The sequence below is a fragment of the Periplaneta americana genome, chromosome 11 (assembly GCF_040183065.1).
Source record: "Periplaneta americana isolate PAMFEO1 chromosome 11, P.americana_PAMFEO1_priV1, whole genome shotgun sequence".
Classification (NCBI taxonomy): Eukaryota; Metazoa; Arthropoda; class Insecta; order Blattodea; family Blattidae; genus Periplaneta; species Periplaneta americana.
The window spans coordinates 37154051-37178262 of NC_091127.1; the positions used below are offsets into that span (position 1 = coordinate 37154051).

Here is a 24212-nt window from a genome sequence, read left to right on the forward strand (position 1 = left end):
TCATTCTTTCTTCACCCACTCTTTCCAACACAGCTTCATTTATTATTCTATCTGTCCACTTTACACGTTCCATTCATCTCCATATCCACATTTCAAATGCATCTATTCTCTTCTCTTCACTTCGTCGTAATGTCCAGGTTTCTGCTCTCATACAATGCTAGACTCCATACAAAGTACTTCACTAGTCTCTTCCTTAGTTCCTTTTCCAGAGGGTCGCAGAAGATACTCCTTTTTCTATTAAAAGCTTCCTTGGCCATTGTTATCCTCCTTTTGACTTCCTGGCAGCAGCTCATGCTACTGCTTATAGTACACCCCAAGTATTTGAAGCTGTCCATTTGCTCTACCGCCTCATTTAGTATTCTCAAGTTTACTTTCTTTATTTTTCTTCCCATAACCATGGTCTTCATCTTGTTTGCATTTATCTTTATCCTACACTCCTCACAGCTGTCATTTAGCTCCAGTAGCATATCCCTTTCTATCATCTCCTCTTCTGCTAACAACGCCATATCATCAGCAAATCTTACGCACTTTATTCTTCTTCCTCCTACTATCACTCCTCCAATGCTCTGAAAACAGTTCTTCACTATATCCTCCAAGTAGATATTGAACACTGTAGGTGATAAAAGGTATTCTTGACATAGGCTACTCCTCTCCCAATTTCGCTTCCTTCTGACATTTCTTCGTCTATCCTGACTCACTCGTTGCTTCATATCAAGATTACTGTGTAGCCTCCTCTCTTTCCAATCAAAACCTATTTTCTTTAGGGTCCCCATCAGTTTATTCCAATCGACTGTTCAGAAGCTTTTTCTAGATCCACAAATTAATACTACATATACTTTTTTATTCTTCAGTTTACATCCGGAATCTTTTACCGTGGAAAGATCATCACGTCATGTTTGAGTTTTCTTGGGAAAGATAAATGCGGTAGCTTTGTTTTCCGCACACCACTCTCTCTGTTACATCTTAAGATCCCAGGGGGCTCCAGCGTGAAGGCGAGGAGAGTGGATTTGAATAATTAGGCCCTCTGGACTTCACCGCAAGGGTTAAATATAAGTTCTATCAGGGTTTTTGACACGATCAGAGACCGGGATATCTCAATTAGACTTTGCCCTCCCTTTTTTTAATTTCATAATTTTTTTGGCTAAAATTTAATTATTTTTTGACCACCTCTGTGGTGTAGGGGTCAGCATGCTGGTCTCTCACGCAGATGGCCGGGATTCGATTCTCGGTCGGGTTGAATTTCCTGGTTGAGGTTTTTCAGGGTTTTCCCTCAACCGTAAGGCAAATGCCAGGAAATTGGGGCCACAATATTCCTGAATAACATTGGCTTCATTCATCACCAAAATCATATTCATAACAAATCAGTAGTACATCTACAGACGCCATCTAGTTCACAACAATAGAACCAGTACTCAACAATAGTACACAGGCCTTCGGATTTCACACAGCAAAATATTTATTTTTCTTTTAATCTATGTATGTGTTTCACTGTATCTTGCTGTTCAAAAATGTCCTTTACTCTAATTTATTTATTGGAATTACTACTTAAATTGACATTTCGTCTGTAATCAGACTGCACAGCAACTCAATACTGTTAAAAATTTCAGCTTCACCCTTCAGTCTAGACTTTATAAGCTGCATAACCACGTTTCCAGACAGACATCCACTAAATGAGAACATATTCTGGTAGGCCTATTTGAGATTTTAAGAAATAATATGGGGTGAAGAAGGGATAGTGACGCGAAACATACAGCCTCTCCTATCGAAATGCCATCCTCACCTTCCCGTGGTCCACCCTGTTTCTACCAACGAGGAAATGGCGACCGAGTCACAGCGGTATAACTGTTTCATCAAATGCAGAGGAAATGCTGCATTACAAACCTGTCCAGAGGCTAAAAGTGGCAGCTCCACTACTGGACTACCTAACGATAAGGCTAGTAACCTATCTTAGGGAAAATTACATAACTTTCAAGCCTCAAACAAGAATTTTAGAACAATTAGAAGTAGAGTCAGTAGAAGAAAAAATCAGCAGATACAAATTCAATTGGCTAGATCATGTAAGAAGAATGGAAAATTCAAGAATCCCAAAAATTATGATGCAGTATAAACCTAGAGGACATCGTCGACCAGGAAGACCTTTAAGAAGACTGCTAGATGGGGCCGAAACAGGTCTACAGAGGCCTAATTCGTGAAGGATGATGATGATGATGAAGAAATAATATAGCCTTTTCTGTTGTATAGTGTGGATCTAATTTTACCGTCTTTTCAGTGTTACCAACTAATACCAGATATCACCAAAGAGAGTAAAATCACAATAAATAATAATAATAATAATAATAATAATAATAATAATAATAATAATGATAATGATAATGATAATGATAATGATAATGATAATGATAATAATAATATAATGTTAACAATAAGAATGCCTTGCTTATTTACCACATCTCATCTTTATGTTGCGAAGTGTTTCCTAAATTGTTCAATAATTTATTTATGAAATAGTATATTTTCCTCCTGGACTTCTCGCATATTATGTTGGCAATTAGAATTAGTATGTCAGGCAACATGAAATTTATTGCTTTGACTAAGGAGTTTACGATTCATGAGACCTAACCTAAAAATGTATTTACTTACTTGTATTTTCATCAGTTTGCTTTACTTTAACCGAAATTATTGCTGCCAATATAACAGTTAGAAAAAAACTGCCAGTTGTAGGATTTGTCAGTACCCGAAATTCGAAACGAAGCTGGTAAAAGAAAACTCAACCTGAGAGCTAGAAAATCTCTATAATCCACTAGCATATGTAGTAATAGTGGAAAAAAAGTTATGTTTCAACCTTAGGGTATTAAGTAAGCTGATCCGGACTATACATTGAGACCCTTTAGAGAGCAACAGTCCCACAAAAGCACTCCTTTCTTGAGTTCTAGTTACATTTTAGCACTTGTATATTAAATTTTAAACATTGTTGTAAAAGAATTTAAATTCAGAGTTACTACAGTGTTGCAATCAAAGCAGATTTTCAGTTGCACCATGACCTTTGTTATTTTTAAAATAGTACACCCTTACAGAATCTTCTGCTTGCTTTTGGTGAAGTGTTCAATTTTTTTATGTAGTCTCCCTATTTTACACTTCAGATCATTTGTTTTCCCCTTTCCTTCCTCTTAAATTCCGTAACAAACTCATCTTCAGCATAGCGACAATCCTACTAGGTTGATGTGTTAAAGCGGTCAGTAGCATGAGATATAATACAATAATTGTCTTCGTTACTTGGGCTGCGTTTTCGTTTCTCGTCATTTAAAGTAATTAGGGTCGCCCTAAAGATGCTCCGCTTTGGTGTCACTAGTGTAAGAATTTATGTGGGGGATACTCACTAAAAATAATCGGGACATCTCCTTCTTTAGTAGGCTAATCTCAGTTTTATAATTGTGTAAGTTTGACTTGTTTACCACCAGAAATTTTTCTCTACATAGGCCTACTACCGAAGTGTTGGATAAAGTATTATGAACAAAGTTTGATGTAGAAAATACTTTCAACAATTGCCTATTTAATCCCTGGTCCATAGGAAATTCCTGAAACTAATATCATTATTTTTCCATTTCTTTTTTATATTTTTGTAATACGGCACCCAACAGTTTATCATCTAAAATCAATTTCAATTTTAGATTAGTTTCACAATATTGGACGCAATTCCGAATCCTTTCTTTCGGTTTATCTTCACAGAACACACATTAAAATTATTGTAATTTTGTGAATTTCAATGTTAATGACTTGATAGTTATAATTAGATTTCGAAGTTCAGGACCCGATGGAGGAGATACAGGTTGACTGATAGCGGAGTGTAGCATGGAAGTGGGGGAACAGGTTAGAGCTTGTTACTTTCTCCGGTCTGGTTGAAGGTTTCGTACGTGCTAACACTGAAGCTAGGACAATTGGGACTACGTGACGTCATTGCGATGTCGAGAACGAAATTCAATTGGAACCCATTTTTAAATGTACAATATTAAATTCCTTCCAAGAAAACTTACAGCAGAAATAAATAATTTTATTTAAAATGGCAAAATGCGTTATAATTGTTGGAGAAAAAAACACAGCCTTAATTATTGACTAAAATGTATAGTGACATGATTTTAAAGTACCGGTATCTATATTTAAAAATTATAATGTATAAATCCAAATTATAAATAGAAGATATTTAGAATATGTAATTTAAATTAGTATTAATATATTACTATATTTAACACTCTGTAAATTTTAAATATGCATCTTGTTAATTTGTAATACCGGTACTTCATTTTATTTCTATTGATTCTTAGTTTACTCTATTTTGTTATCAAGTTAACCTAAAAAAGTTTCATTTTGACTTCTTACTAATAATAAATTCTTACTAAATAAAATACTTCAGTTATTTTCATTTTAAGTATAAGGGAAGCTGTTGTACCTGGAGATAGTTTTTTAAATTTCAACTTTTTAAATTTTTGTATAAACTTCATTCGTTATATGTCACAAGACGTTACTGGAGCAAATCTGAAATATGATACAGTATTTATTACTATCATCAGGTGAAGAACTACTTTGTCAATCTAACAGTGTATCTCGTATGTAGCACATAATATTAAACCCATAATTGCTTGCAAGAAAATTTTTAATTTCTATTGTAATGAAGCTAGGAAGTTCGTATCGTAATTCCGATGTTGAACTTGGACTGTAACGCAACCGAATGCATAGCAGCACGAGACGTCAACATTTAACAAAGAATAATCATGCATAATATTAACATTACGTAAATAATGCAATAATAACAGAATAACTCACTTTATTCAGAACCTAAAATATTAATATAAATTAACAATATTCTTCAAACCATTCACGATTGTACACAGCTCCACAGAATGATACTATGCGTTGTTTATGTGAACTGAGTATCGTCGTAGCAAGCGGGAGTAGGGCGAGGCGTGGATGACATCTATACTCCTTGTTGTACTCACCTGAAATCCACTGTTTTGGTACGAACTTCCTACCTATGGCCATCACCTCACATTTTGCTGGATTGTCCAGGTCTAAGTCAAATCAGATATCGTTATTTCGGAAACATAGGATTGCCTCCGGAGGAATTTCAGGAAAGTAAACCCAGTAGTATCGCAAGGCTGGTGTCGCATTGCGGTCTTCTGGGTTCATTTCCAGATCATTGGAGTGCACAATGGACTATTTATGTTTTAAGTGCTATAGTTGAAATATACACCCTTAAATAAGAAGAAGAAGAAGAAGAAGAAGAAGAGAGCCAATATTTGAAGCTATACGATGGTGATGAAAAGTAAGACAAATTCATAGGTAAACAGAATAAAATTACAACTTATTTTCAGGCTGCTGTTTTTGTGCATTTATTGCTAGGAAATTTTGTACATAAATTACAGTAATTTAATGCCATGTAGTACATTATACAGTATAACAATGCAATTTATATGATGAAATTGATAGTGCTTTTAAGTTGATGGATTTATACACAGTGGAGGGAAGATATGGACTTCACTAATCAGGACAGCAACATTATGCTTCTTGCAAGAACTTGTTGAAGCTTTCAACGTACTGCTTCTCAGGATCGTATTTGTTGCTGATTTCATTCCAGTAACTCGGCTTGTTGTCAATTAGGTAGCGGGCTGCCTTCCTGATCAAAGTTTTCTGGTTGTCGGTACACTTCGCACAATCCGTCTGTAGCGCTTCCGGCAGGTCAGCTGTATATAAGAAAGAAACATATTAAAAATTTACAGTCATAACTACTTGAGAGAGGTCAATAATTCCATAAAACACATTGATACTTCCTACTTCCTCTATTCCAAAATATGGTATAGAAAGATGTAATTAATTCTGTTCCAAAATATGTTATACATTTGTTAAAGTTCTCAGTGTATCTTCTAGATACTTATTTGTTCCATAAATTAACATAAGAAAAACATAAAAATTAGGTACATTTCATTCTCTGTGATGTCAAATTAATAAAATAAAAAAAAAACAAACATTATTTTGAGAGAGGCAAATTAACATAAAAACTACAATAAAATTATAACCCATTTTGTACGACTGTTGTGCCTTAGATGTTCTATTCAAAATAATTGTCTGGGTTGTTGTTACGTTTTCTGCAACAGGAACACCACAGCAGGTGCCCATTTGATTTCTGTTCATAATGAACTATTTAAATATTATAGTTTGATGCACTACAGAAGATTAGAATCATTTACAACTGCACTGTCTGATAGTCCCTTCACTACTGAACGAAGTACCACACCGCGAAACATTTCGTGCGCGCATGCGCAATAATGAAACTTGTTTTGTTTGTTATTATATCATATTTTGGAACGGAGGGAGTACTTTTTTTCCGAAGGGGTTAAAATTGAAGGTGAGATAGCTGAGGGTAAACAATGTTTTAATGAATCCTATACAAAATCTTGTGGTTTGGAGGGTATATTCCAACACACGCGGATTGTGAGCGGAGACAATCATTTTAAAAATAGTTTTCAAAAGATGCCACTTTAGATTTATTAAGTAGACATCATTTGGAGCTTGTACTCCATCTGCGGTCTAGAGTAACGTACACCATACACTTGTATACATGAAGTTCTGCTTTCAAATCCGCCCTTACTTCCACTTTTTCATTCTTGTAATATTAAATAAATGTAAAGATTATGACATTTAAAATAATGGTTGTTAAACTAAAAGATCAAAGAAAAATGAAGTAGGTGATAGATCTAGGATCCCTTACACATACCTACTAGCCCTGATCACATTATACAGGTTGAACCGTAAAATGTTTGATTTTACGGGGTATTCTTTGAGATATTTCGAAAAAAAAGTTTAATACAATATATTTTGCTCGTTATTGCTTTCTTTTCGAGGTAAAATAGTTTTATATGAAACATTTCATAGCGCGTTTTGGGAAATCCATGGATTTCATTTCCAATATGCTTAGGACATTTAAGAGAGCAGTGTATTATGATAATAAATGATTGAAATAATTTTAGTTTTCCCCTTTCAATGTGCAGAAATTTAATCCGAACAATCCCTGAAATTAATGACATTACTTAAGGTTCACCATATACAGGCCTAAGATTGATCATAGCCATATTATGAAATGGCAACATATAAAAGAGAACAACTACTAGAATCTCCACTGTCGAAAATGAGATTTTTGGTAACGGCCGCTAGATGGAAGAACTGCTGTAAGTTATTACCACAGTCTAGTATACACAGTCACGAAGCTTGAGTTTTGAGGGTACTAGAAACAATAGCCTGTGTCAGTACTATTTCGCATTGTCTGTAATGAGGTGATAGTAGCGATCCTAGTGTCAGCAACTATTTATGGATGCATATTTACTACGTATTGAGCTTCGTGACTGTATATAATAGACTGTGCTATTACTCTATGTAATTCAATCAGGGCTATAACGTGACTTCTTTTGCAGTCGCTAGAAGGTAGCATAGTGAAAGTGATAAAAGTTGTCTTGAAAGTGCATTAGGCTGATAAATCTGTTATATGTGATTAGCAGGGCAAGGGATTTGGAACACTATAAGGTAATGGCGAAGCGTAGTGCCCAAGGTTTAGTGATCTGGAGCGGAGCTACTGCATTAATGAAACAGAAGTATAGTTCAGTCATGGAAAATTATACACAATTTGTTACAAAATTATTTGAGAACAAATGAATATTACATAGTATAAATTTAAAATATTGGCCTATATAATTATAGTATATACATTTCATTTCGAACTAAATAATTGAATGCATTTGTTTTTTTTTTTTTGAAAGGATATGTTATTAATTTTCATCTTGTGAAAATTAAGAAAATTCATAAAAAAAATAAATCATTAATATATTAAAACTCTTCTCAAAATATCACATACATCATTAAGAAAAAAAAATACAATGTTTGTAAACTTCGTAATATACTGTAGCTTTTTTGTTGTTTCCTAAAATTTACGTCAATTGATTGATTGATTGATTGATTGATTGACTGAGGTTCTGAAATAATTTCACAACAAGTTGCGTGTAATTTTCATTGACTGAACTGTACTCCTGCTTGATCAGTGCAGTAGCTCGATTCAAGTTCACAACAACTTTGGTTGTATATACAATATTTCACCATTACTTTATAGTACTTCAAATCCTTTGCCCTGGTGATTAGGGATAATAGTCTATGAGTTTGGCCTCCCCTCTCGCCTTCAGATGGAGAGCATACAGCAACCCGTGTCTTGTCAGAAAATCTAATATCGGCAATTTTTATGAAGTCATTTCTTTTAAATGACAGACTGTGTAGCCTACATGTACAGCTGTCAAAAGAAAAAGTGGCCGCTCTCCTGAAACAAAGTGCCCTTCGGGTATCTTCGCTACAATTCGGAGACAGGCGATGTTACATGTTGTTGGACCACGTTGCCTGATATCTACAGTTATAATTGAAGTATTCTGTGTGTTATCGATAGCATAATGGTAGCGTTCAGGCCTCTTATTCATGAGGTCCTGCGTTCGACTACAACCACGTGTTTTTTATGTTCTTTTTTGTTCTGTTTTTGAGAGAGACAAACTATACATAATGGCTCCTTTCTCTTTTACGATTATTTTACTAATTAACATCAGGTTCATTAATATATTATGCCATGACTTTATCATTATGATATTGTGGCTGCAAATGGAAAAAAAAAAGATTTTATTCTCAATAAAAATATCTTTCGTGGCATAAACAAAACAAATTTACTGGCGTCGGCCTTAAAACATTCAAACAATTAAGCGTTCAAAAAACAAAACAAAAAGCCACAATTCAATATTTAGTCTATCTTCCTCTTATCTCGATCATCTTGCAGTCGAGTGGGCATGGAATTGACTAATCTTTGCAAATAGCAACTGTTTTTAGACACGATATTCCAGGCATTCTGAACATACATACATAAGTGTTCTGTCCATGGGCAGGTCTTTCATTGCAAACCCAGCAATCTCCCATCTTTCCTATTTTCTGCCTTCCTCTTAGTCTCCGCATATGATCCACATATCCTAATGTCGTCTATTATTCTTTTCAACCAGAGACCCAACCAGTTACTTTTTATCTTTCTAATCAGTTTCAGCATCATTCTTTCTTCACTCACTTTTTCAAACACAATTTTATTTCTTATTCTATCTGTCCACTTCACACGCACCGTTCTTCTCCACATCCACATTTCAAATGCTTCAATTCGTTTCTCTTCATTTCGTCGTAATGTCCATGTTCCTTCCCCATACAATGCCACACTCCACACAAAGCACTTCACTAGTCTCTTCCTTAGTTCTTTTTCCAGAGGTCCGCAGAAGATCCTTCTTCTTCTATTAAAAGCTTCCTTTGTTCATGTTTGCAGTTTTTCTTGGGAAGGATAGGCCTAAATGCGGTAACATCCCGTTGCTTTCCGCACACCACTATCTCTTTCGCATCTTATTAAATTTCAGGGGGCCCAAGCGTGGAGATGAGGAGAGTGGATTTGACTAATTGGGCCCTCCAGACTTCACCGAAAGTCACGGCAAGAGTTAAACATTAATTCTATCAGGATGTTTGACCCTATCAGAGATCGGGAAATCTCAATTAGCCTTTGCCCCCGGCATCCTGGACTAGCTTCTACGAATCATCAGAAAATCTTAGAGTGTGATTGGGCCAATTTTTCCGAAAATGTTTCCACACTTTTGCCCTCGTAGCTCAGCGGACGAACGTCGGAATTTAGATGTCAGCGTCTCAGGTTCAATTCCTCGTTACTCCTTTTCATTTTATTGTAGTCCAAGATAGTATAATGTAATAATACAAAAAGAAAAACTAATAGCAGTATTATGCAACTGGATTTTTCCAAACCTAATATTAAATTTATGTTATTTATATCGCTAAAGAACGATTACAATATAAATAACTTGAATATTATTTATACAGTATCACTAAAGAACGATAACACAATATAAATGATAAATATCGGTTTGTTTAATTAATATAAGATATTATATAATACGTATTTAATTATCTAAATAAAATAACCTATTTTACAAAGAAAGATGTTTATTTGTGTTATAATAATTACCTACATAAAATACAGATTATTTATATTGCGAAAGAACAATAACAATATAAATAACTTGAATATTATTTTATAATGCTAATGAAGGAAAACAATATAAATGATAACTTGAATATTATTTATATCGCTAATGAACGATAACAATATAAAAAACGTGAATATTATTCATATCGGAATTTCACAGATTTATTACAGATGTATTTAAGAAATTGTAGAAGAATAGTAATTAGTAACAGTGTCCTATTTATTCTTCTTGGAGCCAAATTTGTAACTTTTAAAAGTGTGGTTACTATGTTGAAGTGTATGTGTTGCAACGGATGCTTGATTTGTTATGTATGTGAGTCAGTTATGGGATGCTTGATGTCGTCGCAATGTCGTAATTATAGTTTGATTGTGTTTATGTGACTATTGTGTATTCATTTATGATGTATGGTACGGAAAGCTGCATATTTGTGTTATAGAAGTGTTACGTATATGTGTTGTTAATGTTTTTGTATGTTTCAAATTGATAACTGATATTTGTTTTGCAATCGCAATGCCTAATTTACGGATTGTTTATGTTTTGTTTACATCGCGTAAGCTAATTTAATTTTCTTTTCCATTTCTCTTTATGCTTATCTTTTTTGTGTATAAAACTATAGCCCTAACATACATATGTAAAATAGGGCTAACCCCCGTTGGAGATACAATAATAATAATTATTATTCATATCGTTATAAAACGATAACAGAATACAAATGATGACTTGAATTTTATTCATATCTCTAAAGAACGATAACAAAATATAAATAACATGATATCCATCAAGAACGATAACTCGATATAAATGATAATTTGAGTATCATTTACATCGCTAAAGAACGATTAAAAAATAAAATGAAAACTTGAAGAAGGCGCGAACCCAGAACCTTTGAATCATTAAACAAGCACTCTACCGCTGGTCTGCGAGGAGCAGATATGGAACACTTTCATAGTTCCGGAACTGCTTGTACAAGCACATGCATCGTGTAACATCGCCGCGACCCGAAGTGGACTTTGAAAATATTCGCTGTTCACGAGTGCGGCCACTTTTTTTTTTTTGACAGCTGTACAGTAGTGGAAAAAAAAAACCGGACCGACCCTTGTAGCTAATTTCAGAGCCTTGTTCACTCCAGAGCACGCGAGACTGGTAACTAAGACTTTCGTGGTTCGAATCCTGCCTGGGAAGGAAACTTTTTTTGTTCCTTATTCAAATTTATTCCCAATACTTTTCGATTGCTGGTAAAATTCATATTCTGAGAATAATAATTTAATTAAGTAGTAAAATATCGCTGCAATCGAAAAGTATTGGGAATAAATTTGAATAAGGAACAAAAAAATATCCTTTCCAGGCAGGATTCGAACCACGAAAGTCTTAGTTATCAGTCTATCGTGCTCTGGAGTGAACAAGGCTCTGAAATCAACTACAAGGGTCGGTCCGTTTTTTTTTTTGCTACTACTGTACAACGTGGGTGTTGGAATATAACTCCTCTAACCCTATTGTTTGATGTGACTTTCTTTCAAATAACTATTTTTTCATATAATGGCTTTCTATTGTTAACGCAATTCAGCTGCAAATATAAACGAAGCTCGCTTTTGTTTCTGAAAAGTGTGGCTGATTGTGCAAGTATTCTTGGTTGGTATGCTATGAGAAATATGTGGTTGGAATTGGCTTAGTAAATGTGCAGAATAAGTTATGTAACTTTACTTCACACTTTACATTCATGATAATGAATTAAAAATTAACTCATTTCCTACTTTGTAGTAAGTAATAGATGTAGAAAAATGTCCATTTTATTAATACACCATTAACTTTACATCAATGAAGATAGTGTCAAAAGTGATACTTTATACATTGAATAAAATAAAAGAAGTACAATAATTATAAAATTATATGATTGTGATTAAAGACAAAGTAACTGTGATCCAGTCGGCGGTGAACCGCCATGCAACATTCGTGTTATCGGCGAACAAGCCAGCACTTACTGACAGCGCAGTCTTATTCTCGTTACATAACGCAAAGCAACAACAACCGATTCCGCAACAAGTTATCAAATACAGACTTTTAAGATGCATGTACTTAGCACAAGTAAACAAGTAGCTACTGAAAGAGTCAGTCCTTTTACTTCAGACATTTTGAACGACTTAATCGCCATTTGCATGGAACCTACATCATTTTGTTGCGAGTTGCGCAAGAACGATTTGGTAAGGGAAATTTTCGGTCGAAAGCTATGTCATTCCAAGTCTCCTCGGTTAGTTTTTTCGCTCTTCTTTAGATTTCTTTCATGTTTAACGTTTCCCGCCTTATGAAATTTATTCACTAAGTTTTATACCGTGGGACGTTGTGAAACATTAACGCTAGGGAACTGAACCGCCTCTTGACTTCAAGTGTCGACTGAGTTAACTCATATGATGAGTGAATAATTTTTGTTAAATTAGTTAAAAATTATTGTTTTGATGTTATTTTATTGTTTGGTGAAATTTTATTCTATTTTTCATGGAAAAATCTTTGTGGGAATGAATAATTAAAATGTGTCATTTCGCTTTGTTTAAAATTGACTCAAATACAAAGCAACGCCAGAAACATGCCTTTACCACAAGAAAACACTCTCGACTGAATAGCCACTAGCAGAGTTGCCAACTGAAGTGTCCTTAAAATCTTCAAACGTATTTAAAAAGTCGCTAGATTCCTTATTACCAATAGAAAGTATTATTTTTTGTCACTAAAGGGTGTTGAGAAACTCGCTAAGTCCGTGTAAGCAATAGAAAAGATATAAAAAAGAAAATCACATAAAACAGTTTAAAATCGCCAGATTTAGCGAGAAAACCGCTAAATTGTCAACATTGGCCAGAGGTAATTCGCCTGTTACAAAGGAAAATCTGTATTTCACATTTACTCTAATGACTTTACAGTGTGTAGGCCTATAATATTAAAGAATGTAATGTTATATGCAAATTATGTATTAAAATAAATGTTAAAATGTGTTATCACATTTCAGAAAAATTTACTTTCATATAAAAAGGGAGTATGAGTGAATAATATGAATACGAAAATTAAGAATTTCCTAATTTACTGATTTTCTAAATAAATGTAGAAACTTGTAAATGTCAAGGTTATGTTTGAATGAATGTTTCGGCCAAAGTTATTATTATATAGGCTACTATATGTTCAAATATAATCAAAACACAGTTGAAGTTCACTTATTGTCACTTAATCTAGCATTTTTGTCAATCTATAACATACCATTTTATTTTATCTTAAATTAAGTATAGCTAAATTGAAGATAATATAATTTTCTGTTATTAAGTGATATATTTTTATTACGGAGTATTAAACGAGTAGATTTTTAAAATTAATTATCACGTACATATATTGCAGCTACTTCATGCTTTATTACATAGTCTACTGCGAAACTATAAAGTTACATAATTTATCTGTCACAGTTATTATAAATTAACTGGTTCACACAGGCATAGCTAACGTACCAGCCAAGATTATTTCAGAACCTGAAGATTAACAATAGCTTAGATTAAGTAGACAGATAAAATAGGTAGATAGGTAGACAAGATAGATAAGATAGGTAGGTAGGTGAACAAGATAGATAAGATAAATAAACATGATAAATAAGACAGGTAGATAAGTAAACAATATATGCAAGATAGATATATAATATAGATAAGGTAAGTAGACATTATAAATAAGATAGGTAGATAAGTAGACAAGATAGATAAGATAGGTAGGTAGGTGAACAAGATATATAAGATAGATAAAATAAGCAGACATGATAAATAAGTTAGATAGATATGTAGACAAGATAAGATAAGTAGGTAGAACATAATACATAATATAGGTGGACAAGATAGATAAGGTAGGTAGGCAAGACAGATAAAGTAAGTAGGCAAGATAGATAAGATAGGTAGACAAGATAGATAAGATAGGTAGGTAGGTAGATAAGACAGACAGACAGATAGATATGCAGACAGGCAAGCATACATAATACATACATACATACATACAGACAGATAGACAAGATAGATAAAAGAGTTGATAGGTAGAAAAGAAAGATGAAATAGTAGGTAGATAGGTAGACAAGGCAGATGAGAGAGTAGAACGAAATATATAAGCTAGGTTAGACGAGATAGGTAGACTAGATGGATTACCCAAGATAGGTAGACCAGATAGATTATACTACGAGTAAATAGGTAGACAAGCTATATTAGAGTAGATAGACAAGATAAATTAGACTAGATAGACAAAATAGATTACAATAGACAGACAAGATAGATTACATGAGATGGACAAGATAAATTAGACTAGATAGACAAAATAGATTAGAATAGACAAGATAGATTAGATGAGATGGACAAAAATTAGATTAGATAGACAAAATAGATTAGAATGGACAGACAAGCTAGATTAGAGTCTATAGACAAGACAAATTAGACTAGATAGACAAAATGGATTATAATAGACAGACAAGATAGATTACATGAGATGGACAAGATAGATTAGATTAGATAGACAAGATAGATTAAGATACTGTAGATTAGGCTAGATAGATAAGTTAAGGTAGATTACACTAGATAGATTACATGAGGTAAATAGGCAGACATAAGAGAGCCAGACAGATATAGCTCAAGTGCGTAAAGCTATGTTTAACTAACCTTTCAGTTCCCGTCCTTCAGGTGAACAAGGTCCTTTCTCCAAGATGCATTTCACGATAGCACCAAGCGCCCTCTCGTTCCTGAGGATGGAGTCCACGTCGATGTGGTCGTAGCGGTTGGTGTACTTGTCGGAGCTGACAAGCGCCACAGCGAGCAGACAAAGAAGACCTACAATCACTGTCTTGTCCATCTCGATTGATGTGCCATGTGCAATAGCATTTCCAACATTTATACCTGCAGTCACGTCATCGCTGTCACGCCTTCATGCAAATACCGTGTCAATATTTGAACAGTTCGGATGGTACTTAATTCTAACCACGATTTTAATGGCTCATCAAGGACGAGAGAAACAACAGGTGTCATCACTAGACGAAGTGTTACGACGTTGAAAAAACGTCGGAAAGGCTAGCCTAAAGATATAAAATGCACAAAATATTGTTCTATTTGTATCGTAATTCGCGGTATTAACACCTGTACGCGACTACTGATAAGGGAATAACTGAATAACCACAGAATGTTTCTGCACTACAGATTATCTTCTAGCAATGAAATTTTAATGTTAAAATTAAGAAAATTCTGAGAAAGGGAACAATACCAGTAATTCAATTGCAATTTTACAAGTATTTTATGGTCTCTTCCCTCCTGTCACCTTCTGGGAGCTATGCCATAAAGTTGATGGCACGTGGAAGAAGTAATCTTTGTAAATGTTGCAATTACTTTTTGAATTAACTTTATACAGACATGATGAAATTATTACAATAAAATATTTTATGTTCGACCATGCCGAAATGTAGTAATTATACACCTGGTAGCAGCCCTTTAATGGACCTCATTAAAGTACACTTATTCATTAAAGTTCAGGTGTTCCACCAGTCAGAAAACACCATTGTAGCAATATGAAAGCACAAGTATCGATTATTCTCGGGTATGCAATCGAAAGACAACTAGCGAAACATCACGGAGGCTGGAAATCCAATACTGTCGCAGAAGGTTATATTCTGTTACTATAATAATTAGCGTTAACTGTAAATAGTATTCAAATAAATTCAATCTGTCATCTCGTTTTTCAATGTCTAAATCAAATTCCAGGTTATATCAAGATTAATGTTCATTTTACTCTCTAGCTTATATCAAGGTCAATGACATTTGTTCCTCGGAAAAAATCAATACTTTCGCGACTGCGCACATCTCACAATTTACGAGGTATTGCACTAGGTCAGTTCCGCTCTTTCGCTTGCCCTCGTTTCATAAACATACTCGCGTCTTAATTACTACCATTATAGGTTCGTTGCATAATGTACTATTATTATTGTATGAATAAAATTACTTAATTGTGTTTTACATTATTTTATGGGTAAGGACCTACAGGAATGACCAAATATGTGTCAAAATTAACATAATTTTATAATTTTTAGCATAAAAATACTTCATAATATTGACTTTATTTGAACAAAATTTTAAGGTCGTTACGAAGAAAATAATTGTTTTGCGCAATTTTTAAATATCCGCTGCGCTACAGTCTCCTTGAATATCCGAAGTTTGTTTATTTTACATTTTTCAACATTTAATATGTAATATCTCAGACAATAATAGAGATAATTTAATAAAATTTTCAGGGCATATTCTCACATTATACTTCAATAATTTTGTAAGAGGAAATTGTTAAATTGCAAATTAAAGAATAAGTTAAAAATAATGTGCAATTTTTCTTTCTGTTCATAAAAAATCAAAATAAAAATATAAAAATTAAAATTTCAAAAAAGCATCAAACAAAATTGATTAGCAGTCGTTTAGCTTCCATTTAAGACAATATTTGTGATTCTAATAATAATAATTTATTTATTTAATCTGGCAGAGCTAAGGCCAGTAGGCCTTCTCTTCCGCCCAGCCAGACTCTAATTCTAATTGAATACAATTGCTTACATAGTTATTACATTAATATCTAGACCATAAAACAACATGAAAGTAAATAATGAAAGTTGGATAACTAATGTTAGTGTGACAATAATAAACATTGGTAAGAAATAGTTATAATAATAATAATAATAATAATAATGATAATAATAATAATAATAATAATAATAATAATAATAATAATAATGAGATAATTGAGATATTTATCTGTGATATATATATATACAAAACCATTAAACATTGAGAAACCTGAAACAGCTATTATTGTTAACAAGAATTGTTAGAAAAATATTTCGTTAGCCTATTCTTAAATTGGTTTGACGTCTGACAGTCCCTGACATTACTCGGTAGGGAATTCCAAAGCCGAGGAACAGCCACAGTGAAAGAAGATGAATATATGAGGATGTTCGGTGGGAGGAAATGGATAATATTGAGGAGTGTTGTGATCGTGTGTCTAGGTTATGATGGGTGGATAAATGTTGAAAACGAGACGCAAGATAGACAGGAGTGGAGAAATGCAATTTGTGAAAGAGAAGGGAAAGACAGTGGATTTTCCTACGATCTTCTAGACGGAGCCAGGACAACATTTGGAGGGATGGTGTTACGTGATCAGACCGGCGAATATTGCAGACGAAACGGAAGCACATATTATGGACACGTTGTAGTCTCTGCGCCGAAGTAACGCTTAGATCAGTAAACAGAATATCACAGTAATCGAAGTGGAGCATCACGAGTGTTTGCACTAACTTTTTTTTTCATGGAAAAGGGAAGAAAATTCTTCAATCGCCTAAACGAGTGGATTAATGAGAATACTTTTTTGCAGGTTTCTGCAACTTGAATGTTCCAATTTAAACTTTTATCTATGTAAATACCCAGATTCTTTACTGATTCACTGAACGGAATTTCGGTGCCGTATATTTTAATCGGGGACAAATTTGGTATGGTAATAGTGCTTAACAAACGTGAATGGCCCACATGATACTATTGAGAGCAGATACATCATTTTCTTTATAACACTCCATTTTTTGCATATGTTACGTCTGTGACTGTACCATAAAAAGTCAAAAGTGAAAATTTTGTATTTAAAAGGCTTCATACATGAAGATGAGACTATGTTAGGGAAATAAAGACTCTACTTAAAATAAGTGAGAAAGATTTCCTGTAGGTTCTTCCCCTTAATGTTAAATAGAGGTATGAGTATGTTGTCAGCTGTTCATTGCACATAATCATTACCTTGATTCGCTTTAATACAGACATTTAAACATCTATATATAATTTGAACTGGTAATGGAAATTATGGGAAAAAGGCTGAACGGATTTTAATAAATGACCCCTCATTTTGAAGCTTGGAATTCAAAGTTTTTCAGAAAAATAGTAGTTTTCATTGAAATGTCAATTTTTCAATATAATTTTTCTATTTTCCAAAATCCATCTATCGTCAGTTTTGAGAACTAGCTAATTGCATTTCAGAATAAAGCAAAACAAACACTACAGTAAACAATATTACACGAAGGCCATGATCTGCAAGAATGCTGAAATTATTTAGAGCTCAAATTAAATTGGTTATTAAAAACTTACTTTACTAAAAATAATATATAGGTTCGATTCTGTGGTGTATAATTTTCTGGGTACAGCTGTGTATTGGATATTAAAAACTACAAAACTTGAGGTGGTTTGATGACATTATTACCATTAGAAATTAAATATCATTGTAGTTAATGCCATAATGTGACTATTTTTCATTAATTATACATATTAATGTTATATTGATGATATGAAAGTGAAACGTTTTGGGGTTATATAAGTATATGTAGAGAATAACTTAAATTAGATTTTGATTTCTATATTTTACTGAGTGGCGGCTATATAGTTATGTTACTGAAAGCTATAAAACTTACGTAAGATAATAATATTATTAAAAATCAAATATTTTTATAGTTATTAATCAAGTGGGGTTGTATCTTTTTCATATATTTCATGGAGGTAGATATTTATATGAGTGGCTCTCTTCAGTATTGGCTCGAGAGAGGGTATCTTTCATTATTATGGAAGCAAATAACTTTCAGAATGTCTGGTATTCTTAATTGAAAATAAATCTGAAAAATGTTTATTTGAACGTCTAATGAACTTAGTTTGCAGCATTTGCTCCACAAGCCACTAGTTACTTTTTATTTTAATCATTTCAAAATATGAAAAAATTTACAAAGAGAATAATAAAATTTCTGTAAGATTCGGGTGCGGAAAGGAAAAAATTAAAACGCCGAACAAAATGAGGGGAGACTCAGAAGTGCCGAGGGAACATGGAGGTGGCGGAAGCGCTGAAAGGAGGCCCATTGATTACTAAAGCAGGCCGATTGAGTATTATATTATTGATAATACTGATTTCGCAAACAATCGAAACAAATGACGGTCGAGAGTCTTTACACCAGGGTTACATATTGTCCCACGGCAGGGACTCGTTTTTCGTAGAGGCTAGTGAGACCCGCTGCGGTGCTCTCCTGCCTCTGGGTATGGACGGGGAGGGCCCAGGTAAAATAAACGACACAATAGTAATAATTCGCGATCATGTTTATATTTGTCTTCACTGTTTGCGAAACCTGAATTGTTATTAACTCAAATATGCCGGAATATTTAACTGAATTGCAAATTTTATGTGGAGAGGCAAGAATAATATGACATAACTCCGCTATGAATTTACCGATTATCATGAAATAAGTTCTGCGTATATTATCTTAGTGTATATTTATGATAATGCTTACTTACTTACTGGTTTTTAAGGAGCCCGGAGATTCATTGCCGCTCTCACATAAGCCCGCCATTGGTCCCTATCCTGAGGAAGATTAATCCATTCTCTATCATCATATCCTACCTCCCTCAAATCCATTTTAATATTATCTTCCCATCTACGTCTCGGCCTCCCTAAAGGTCTTTTTCCCTCCGGCCTCCCAAATAACACTCTATATGCATTTCTGGATTCGCCCATACGTGCTACATGCCTTGTCCAGCTCAAACGTCTGGATTTAATGTTCGTAATTTTGTCAGGTGAAGAATACAATGCGTGCAGTTCTGTGTTGTGTAACTTTCTCCATTCTCCTGTAACTTCATCCCTCTTAGCCCCAAATATTTTCCTAAGCACCTTATTCTCAAACACCCTCAACCTATGTTCCTCTCTCAAAGTGAGAGTCCATGTTTCACAACCATAAAGAACAAACGGTAATGTAACTGTTTTATAAATTCTAACTTTCAGATTTTTTGACAACAGACTGGATGATAAAAGCTTCTCAACCGAATAACAACATGCATTTCCCATATTTATTCTGTGTTTAATTTCTTCCCGAGTATCATTTATATTTGTTACTGTTGCTCCAAGATATTTGAACTTCTCCACCTCTTCAAAAGATAAATTTCCAATTATAATAAATGCGCAGAATTCAAAATACAGTCTGATCCGTTTGGGTACGGATAATATTAATTTATTTTTATAAAGCTATTATGGTAGCAAGAAAAATTTCTTGCTGGAAATAACGAAACCTCGTTCATTGCAGGCTTCTTTTATTTTTACTTAACTTACTTGGCATCGGAAAGGGTTGTTATGTAGCCTACCCCTCCCAAAAAGGCTCGATTTTCTTGGGAATTTCTGCTGTGAGTCGCCGTGCACTCTGACTATGAGATCACTCACTACTGGTCTGTCATCTCGCGCCACAGTTCAGCTGTCGTGTGACTCCTGACGCACATGATGTCATTCAAATTTGTTACCAGAGATCGGAAACAACCCTGTACATGTAGTGACACTATTTTCCTCTCACTTGAAATGTGCGCACATCTACTATTTTGTAATTGTAATGTGTTTAAGCAGCGGCTTTCCATCATTCCGGTCACAAGGCCGGGATTTCCGAGTGTCTGCTGTTGGTGTATAATTACGCTACTCGAAACTAATCAGAAGGGCGAATTATAAGTCCTGAGATTACATGACGATGCAGTTAAGTGTTTTTTGTGTGTAAAACTATTAAGTTTAAAATTACTGACTGTAAAGTTTTGAAAGCAAATTATGAAATTCAATAGTCTAATACAGCGTTTCTCAAACCTTTTTGAAGTGGGGACCACTTTTCAAAGTTAGAACATTTCCGCGGACTACCTCACTCTTGTTCCCTTCGAAAGCAAATTTATAATTTTTGTAGCATATTTTAATACCAGTATACTTATATTTTAAAACAGAATTAAGATTCGGTACTTTGGTCCTCTGTTATGAATTAGGGTGGTCCCTGGCTGGGTTACAGGCGCGACGCCAGATGTGCAGGGAAAAGATGACGAGAAACACCACGTTCATAGTGCTTTAAATCCCTCTTTTGCTGTTGAGAGTAGAATGGGAAATCTAAAGACGGATAAGGTAATAAATTTCATAAAATGCAGTACTGGGAGAAAAAGTGAAATTCGATTGCTATATGTCATTTCCAAACTCTGAGATTTTAAGCTATAGTGCGATACGCAGTTCGTTTGAATTTTATTTTTTATTCTGTCTTTTTTGAAGGACCACAAGGACAGACCTCGAGGACCACAGGTGGTCCGCGGACCATAGTTTGAGAAACGCTGGTCTAATAAGTAGTTCCCGCGCCGTAATGTCCTGTTCTACGGCGTCATGCTTGGACTCGTTGGTTCGAGTCCTTTTGGTAGAAGGGTATTCTTCATTCAATTTTGGTCAGTGTTTGGGATCGATGCCCACCCAGCTTCGTGATAAATTTGGGAACCTAGATTTACTATTGGCTTCTTTCACTTTGGGTCGTTTGTGTGATTTGTTGTGGAACGTATGTTACATCCCTTTTCCCTGAATCCAGCAAAGACAACTGAGTAGCTAGAACTATTTCATTTTCAGAATTCTGATCTTTCAAAGACCACACATGTTTAATTTTTGTTTTCATGCCACTTTCTTCAAATAATTTCCGAGGTTTACCCACTCCTGAAACAGATTGATTTAAATCCTTAGGCGTTTGGCGAGTTTTTATTTATTGTAGAACTCTTTCGGCAAATTTGATTTGACTCCCTAACCACTCTGAATATTTACGCAAAAACCTGTCCTTTTTCCTTGAGCACTAATTCAAGCGTTTTTCTAAATTACTTCTAAATGTGCGTACAACTTTTTCAACACTGCATAATATCCTTAGAACATTGCTGTATTTGTAATTTTGTCACTACGAAATCAGTAAGAGTTTGAGTAAGCCCTTTTTTAGTATATTATTATGATGTACCGAAGTACATATGATATTTCCGTGCAGATATTCTGCTTCATCATATGATGAAAGATGAGTGGAACGGAGAAAAATTATCTCCAGCACCGGGACTTGAACCCGGGTTTTCAGTTCTACGTGCTGACGCTCTATCCACTAAGCCACACCGGATTCCCATCCCGATGTCGGATCGAATCCTCTCAGTTTAAGTTCCAAAATAATCACTTTGTGATTTAAGACGGCGCTCATTCCGTCGGATCCCGGCCACTTAGTCACTCATATCGAGTGCACCTCTGCACATTGTGCCACTGTCGTACATCTATGACGCAGTGCATGAGGGTAGGCCACTAGAGGGAACCCAAGAGGTGGAACTTAAGTAATTACAAGTAACCTTAATTAATTACATGTCAACTTAATTGTATGACACAACTTAAATAATTACATTGCACCTACATTACTATTAAATCTCAGGTTAATCTTGTTAACGTTTCCTTAAATATATTGATTTTGAGACGACTACCCTGAAAGATTGTCGCGGGTAAGCTGTTCCAATTTACTATTGTGCTGTTTAAAAGGAAAATTTTGCCACGTACTTTCTTTGTTTTCTGCATTTAAACTTCATAATATGATCAGCTCTGCCTAAGTGTAATGGTGTCACTAATCTAGCATTGATGTCGATCCATGCTTTGTGTCCTATTTATGCCTTAAACTATGAGCTCAGTCTGGCTTTTCGTCTTTTCGATTGGAGCAATTCTCACCCAAAGTCTTTCTTTATCTCTTCGCCATGTTCCTTCTCCTTTTCGACATACTTTGCTGTACTGTGTTAGACTTTTCTATTGAATCAATTTGGGTTTGTCTGTAAGGATACCAACCTACCGCTCCATATTCCAATATTGAGTGAACAAGGGTTATGTACGCTAATTCTTAGCTTTCGGTTAGCTTTCTTAAGAATACGCATAGAGAAATCTAGTGCTTTCCAGGATTTCCTTGTAGTATTAGCACAGTCTACTATATACAGTCGCGACGCTCAATATGTAGTAAAAATGCAAACATGGGTAGTTGCCCACCACTAGGATCGCTACTATCGCCTCATCATCGCAGATCTCTCTCCTTGCAGCCGACAAAATATGTTACACTTTCGTTGTAGTGTTCTTTTGGAAAAATTAACACCTTCCTTCCATTATTGAAATATTAAATGCATAAAGTTAATTTATTATGCTAATGAAGTATATTAAATTCCACCATAAACTCGAAGATACCTGCAAGAAATAGGTTAATATTATTTTTGTTTGTCCAAAACGAACTGAAATTTACTATAATAGCTTCACTCATTCAAGATTATAGCGATAATTAACTATGAAACCAATAAATATTACTTTGCATTTCCCTTTACAACAATAATAATGGAAATATGAATTAATGGAGTAACTTACGTGTACCGGTACTTGTAGTGTAGGCTTACGTAGTTAACAAAGTGGGATGAGGTTAAGCAATAATAATCACACCAGAATTGGAAATAAAACGTGATCAATGAATTTTATTGTAACATACTTTTTCTATGTCTCTAGTAAAGCAACAAATAAAAATAACAACAAAATTAACAGCTATAATTAAAAACATATCCTTTGAAGAAAAAAGTAGGCCTAAGCAATAATAATCGGACCAGAATTGAAAATAAAATGTGATCAATAAATTTCATTAAGGCAAACTTAATTTTTCTACGTCTTTAGTAAAATAACACATTAATAATAACAAAATTAATAGCTACAATTAAAAATATATCCTCTGAAAAAAAAAAGTAGACCTAACCTTTATTTCTCTGGAAATTTAGCAGCCTAAGTGACAGAACTTTAACCGGTATCTAATGTCCTTTCGGTTAGACTGAAACATTTCATTGTGGAATTTAAGGATATAATGTATTCTAACAGTCACAAAGAACTTCAAAATTAAGAGTTTTGTTTCTGCACAGCATTCTTGTGGAAACCCAGGAACCTTTCTGAATCTTTCGGAAATCGGAAAAAAGGATAACTCTGGCCTCTTTCTCTTAATGTTGCTACAATTTATAGCACTACAAACGTCTCCTCCTTGTCCCATATTATTATTCCAATTATTATATTTTAGCCATTAACATTTTCATTATAACCAATAACGAACATTTCACAAGCATCAATGAGAAATACGCAACGAGCTAGCACTCGATAGAAATACGACACAGTCCAAAATCGACCATGGACAGTCTATTGTTTCTAGTTGCTAACCGCTTGGAGCGCTTTATCACGAGATTTGCAAAAAAAACACCTCAAGCTTCGCGACTGTAT

The 24212-nt window shown here is 34.3% G+C and overlaps 1 protein-coding gene across 1 annotated transcript; it reads right to left on the reverse strand.

Moving 5' to 3' along the window:
- Nucleotides 1-5356: 5356 nt before the first annotated feature.
- On the reverse strand, nt 5357-14976 carry LOC138708939 (ejaculatory bulb-specific protein 3-like). The gene is made up of 2 exons (XM_069839321.1): nt 14759-14976; nt 5357-5735 (listed from the first exon to the last, which is right to left on the reverse strand). Exons 1-2 carry the CDS (start codon nt 14946-14948, stop codon nt 5551-5553), a joined length of 375 nt encoding a protein of 124 aa, XP_069695422.1. The 5' UTR covers nt 14949-14976; the 3' UTR covers nt 5357-5550.
- Nucleotides 14977-24212: the final 9236 nt, after the last annotated feature.

Bases quoted from the DNA above. Each gene is read 5' to 3' on its own strand.
- LOC138708939 (XM_069839321.1), bottom strand. From the start codon at position 14,948: ATGGACAAGACAGTGATTGTAGGTCTTCTTTGTCTGCTCGCTGTGGCG. The intron at 5,736-14,758 runs GTTAGTTAAACA...TCTTATATACAG, and splicing joins TGAAGGACGGGAACTGAAAG to CTGACCTGCCGGAAGCGCTA.